Source organism: Engraulis encrasicolus, chromosome 19 (assembly GCF_034702125.1).
Source record: "Engraulis encrasicolus isolate BLACKSEA-1 chromosome 19, IST_EnEncr_1.0, whole genome shotgun sequence".
Taxonomy (NCBI): domain Eukaryota; kingdom Metazoa; phylum Chordata; class Actinopteri; order Clupeiformes; family Engraulidae; genus Engraulis; species Engraulis encrasicolus.
In genome coordinates, this window is record NC_085875.1 from 17,262,506 (window position 1) to 17,267,505 (window position 5,000).

At 42.5% G+C, this 5,000-nt stretch overlaps 1 protein-coding gene across 2 annotated transcripts in view; it reads left to right on the top strand.

Moving 5' to 3' along the window:
• Positions 1-5,000, top strand: part of traf3 (TNF receptor-associated factor 3) — a 30,432-nt gene that overhangs the window by 10,895 nt on the left and 14,537 nt on the right. For both annotated transcript variants that reach the window (XM_063183726.1, XM_063183725.1), the window contains exon 2: positions 975-1,225. In XM_063183726.1, coding sequence (XP_063039796.1) covers positions 978-1,225 — 248 coding nt within the window. In that variant the 5' untranslated portion in view covers positions 975-977. The remainder of the gene's footprint in view (positions 1-974; positions 1,226-5,000) is intronic.

Consider the following 5,000-nt stretch of genomic DNA (forward strand, 5'->3'; position numbering starts at 1 on the left):
TTGATTAATGGGTTACTTCATATTCACACAGTTTTAGTCCATATTTTAACAGAGGTGGGCGTGTTCTCCATTGACTTGAATTGACTGAAGGTGCCTACACTACCTACAGACAATGGGAGGCACCATGTGCCACTTCCCAGTGCTGTCGTGAATTGCCATGTCCACTCTAGTGTTATTTTCTACCTCTATGCCTACATCACTAAAGTCAATCTTTGTGTCTATTTTGGAGGGAGTCCTCTTCTCTATGTTTTACTGTCTGTGCCTGTCATCTATACACTCTGTCTCTCTCTCTCTCTCTCTTAGTCTCTCTCAGTCTCTCTCAGTCTCTCTCTCTCTCTCTCTCTCTCTCTCTCTCTCTCTCTCTCTCTCTCTCTCTCTCTCTCTGTTCATGCCAACGGGGCATGCTGTGGCATTTTGTTTCTGTGTCTATTGAAGTATTCTGAGCTGGAGAGCTTGTGTATTGTATGTACTACAGTATATGTGGGTGACAGGGGGGGGGGGTTTTGGGATCAGACGTCAGGTGGTGCAGCGGCATCTAATGCCCATTAATTCATTGGTAGTTGGTGGTTAATATGCTGCAATGAATATGCTTCTTAGATAGTCTATTTAAAAACAAACAGACAAAAAAAATCCATTCAATAGTAGCACTGGATGTGTTGTTGCGCTGCCCTGAGGTGTGCTACTGCTGAAACGTCAGTGACCCACTCCCACTCTCGCCAGCTTGTATGTTGTGCGTACTATGTGTAACTATTCTCTGCCCTCTCCTCTGGTTGTGTGTTGTGTACTTTGTGTAACTTTCCTCTCCCCTCCTTTCCTCAGGTCATGTCTATGGAACATGCTGTTGAACGTTAGCGATAGATCATAGGTTATTTCCAATATCATGACTCCTATCCTTGACCTGTGCTTGAACCCCATGTGCTTCTGTCGTGTGTATTGAAGTCTTCTCTCTCTCTGCCCTCCTCTCCTCTCCTCAGGTCATGTCCGCGGGCCGTGCTGTTGAGCTGCAGGTGCCGCTGCAGCGAGCGCCTGCGTCCGTGCCCTCCCTGGCCCAGCGGCCGTGGCCCGAGCCCGGCTTCCTGCCGGCGCTGGGCGGCTTCCGGGACCGCTTTGTGGAGACGCCCGAGGCCAAGTACTGCTGCGAGGAGTGCCGCCTGGTGCTGTGCCAGCCGCGCCAGACCGAGTGCGGACACCGCTTCTGTGACACCTGCATCAACAGCCTGCTCAGGTGAGAGATGGACATAACACACATGCATATACACACATGGTCAGTCACACACACACACATACACACACATATACACATGGACATACACACACACACACACACACACACGGAAATATACACACGCATATACACACATAGACATATACACACGCATACAGTACAGGCCAAAAGTATGGACTCACCTTCTCATTTCATTAATTCTCTTTATTTTTGTGGCTTTTTAAAGAACATAATACATTTTCAGAGAGGGCATTACTTTTGTGCATGAACACATGTATCATTTTTTGCTTACCATAAAAATGAAAATATATAACAAATATAAACAATTATTGAAAAAATATCAAAAAATGCCAAACAGTGACGTCAACACAGCAAAACTGAGGGCCCCACATGTTTCAACAAGCTTATTTTTCTGTCTATTTTCAAGTAAAAATACCCAGTCATTTGAGTCCATTTTAATTTATACAAGCAATACAAGACAGATTTTCTTGATCTGATAATAGGTCACTTGGTCAGCATAGCTGGTTATCTAGGTGAAACAGTGATTCAAAAAGTTAAAAAAAAAGTGAAAAACCCTGCCACAGATTCCCTCCAATATCATATCAAGAAAATATGTGAAATGCTTGTATTGGCAAGTGTTTAAAGCTAGGTTTTATGTCTCATAATTCCAGTTCTACAATTCTAGTGAGTTATTGGAGGACTTTAATGTTCAATTAGGATGGACATGACTGTCTGGGCATTTAAAAAAAAAAATAGACAAAAATAAGCTTATTGAAATGTGTGGGGCCATCAGTTGTGCCGTGTCGACATCAGGTGGATAGACAGCTGTCATTGCTGTTGGACAGCAGCTTGAATTATATTTTTTGGTAAGTACGTAATTCTCCATGTGTTAATGCACAGTTTTGATGCCCTGCATGAAAATACACAATGAAAATCCACGAAAATAAAGAGAATGCATAAATGAGAAGGTGAGTCCATACATTTGGCCTGTACTGTACACACATGACCATGAAAACACACACTCTCGCACACACAGATACTGTACACACACGGACATACGCACACACCGCTGACACCACTTTTATAGCGTCCTGTAGCCTTAGGTGAGATAGGGACACAACACATACACACACATACACACACACACACACACACACACGTACACAGTCGGACATATATTCACACACTGCTTTTGACACATACACACACACACACACTAACACACACACTTCCAACCTTCTGCAACACTTTGAATTAATAGCCACCATACTCAGGTTAGGACACACACACTCAGTGTTTAAAATACTTCTGTATAAATATGCACAGACAGACAGACAGAGAGGCACGGGGAATCTCCCAAACGTACTGAAACACATACACACACACACACGCAGACACACTTAAACACACCCTGTGTTGAAAGATGAAGGAGTGAACAACGAGAAGGCAAGGGCTCACATTGTTTGCCGTCTGCCCACAAGTTTCATTTTGACCATTGTTGACTGCCTATCTTAATTAATTTACTCCAACCCTCTACTACCAAACCCATAACACGAAAACACAGACATTACATCATACAGATTAAAAATAATATTGTTTGCATTTCCATTACATTTAGAATATATTACATTTAGAATGCTGTATTTTATCTATACTTACAGTATGCCAATTTATAAATGACTTGAAGAAGACATAGTGTAAATGCCTACAATCAATACTTGAAAGAATGCAGACTTTGCAAAACATACCTGCAGACAGACCACCATTATCTAGACTAGAGAACGTTTTCAGAGGATGGATAGATTTTTATTTGTTTATTTTTTTCAAGGATTTTTGGGCCTTTATTATGACAGTACAGTGTGAAAGGAGACGGGAAATGAATAGGACATGGCCCAGGCCGGACTCGAACCGGGGTCCCCAAGGACATGGGTGGGGGACTTGGCGTGCTACCCCACAGCAAAACCAGGGTGATGGATTTTCAAAATAATCAAATCTTGTGTGCTAGGTCCTACCGTGGATCTAACGGTAGGGCACTCTTCTACTCTACTATGCGGCCAACCCAGGTTCGATTCTGGCCCGGGTCCTTTGCGCCAGCCCTTTCCCGTCCCTCTCTCCCAAATCTCTTTTTGTCTCCCCTCCACTGCCCTGTCTTATAAAAACCTAATAAAGGCTTGAACCCCAACACTATGAAGATGACCACCACACTGACCCGTGTCTACTCCACACTGGCATCAGAATCAACGCGTTGGCTTTGAGTTGTACCCGTTATTCATTTTGCACCACCTGATGGGATGTACAGTAACTTATCTCATATTCAACACCAGCTGCAGCTCCCATTCTGAGTCACACATTTCTGTGACGGTACTGTTGAGCCTTGCTTACACATATCTCCCTGTTAAAAGCAGTGCAGATTTCAGGGGGAATTACAAGGGGGGATGTTGAATGGTATTACATAGGACTAGGCATCCATCCGGTTTGAAGACCTGTGTTTCAAGATAACTGATAACGACATGCATGATTGGTGCTACTCTCTCTAGTCTATAGGTGATGGGTTTTTTCTCAGAAGTGTTTCTTTTTCTTTCCTGTAACTATCGTTATTACTTTCATTACATGATATTGGACTGAGTCGGAGGGTAATTCTGGACAGTTCATTTCGTGTGTCCTAGTAGTAATTTATTTTTGTTTGACTGGCAAGGGCTTGGGACCTGTGGTATTTTCCCAATGGTGTGATATCACTCAACATGGAAATATTATGTAAAATCTGAGACCCATTAAAAGGGAAGCATTGCCCTGTCCCATTATCTTCTTTTGGTTATTTAATCAAGTCCAAGTTAAGCCCAAACAACACAATTTAAGTTGATTTTAAGTTTAAATTCATTGGAATATAGCCTGTTTTTTGTGAACTCATCACAAATGCACTCCGAGGGTTTTGCATGTGAACCCTTCACGTTCCTCACCTGACTCTCACCAGATGAATGGGTTCCACCTTACTCCACGAACATCCCTTCTGGAGCTACGCCATAGGCCTAGGTTTGTGAGGTGTAGTTTTATCATAAGCTTGTCTGATCATTTTCAATGAGGTGCTGCTTTAACTACTCACAGACTTGAAAACACGGTTGAAAATAAAAGATTACAGAATCAATGTTGATTGACTGTGGTGTTTCTTTTATTTTTCCCTTCGCCATTCTGTTTAAATTGTGACTACATCCCATCACTGAAAATCACGGGATCAGGGGGAATGCGAAGGTCCTCCAGACCCTCATTGGAAATGCAGGAGGGTCTAACAAGAGTCAGGCTATTTACCCTCTTAAAATGAAAAAAGGAAAAAAACGCAACACCGATGCTCCCATTTACAAAACGTCACATTAAAATGAAGTAAATGGGAGCATCGGTGTTGCGGTTTTTCCTTTTTTCATTTTATGAACTTAACGTCTTTTGAACCTGCACCCGAAAAGCATCTGGATGTGCGTGAGATTGGACTTTGATATTTACCCTCTTAAACCTGCTACATCTACACACCCCTGAAAGAACAAAAAAGATATGCAATGTGTGTATGCGCACTGCAGTGCAATGACCTCAATCAGTAGCTGTACTTGGGCCCATTGAAGCAGTAACTTACCTACTGTTGAAGTAGAGGATTGTGCACAGCCCAGGAAAAGGTGCAGGATGAAGTCCAAATGTAGTTTTCAAAGTGAGAAGTCTGCACACTTAAAATCCTTTGTCTTTTATTATTTCATGTCTGTATTACGTTTCGACTATGTTAACTTACCTACTG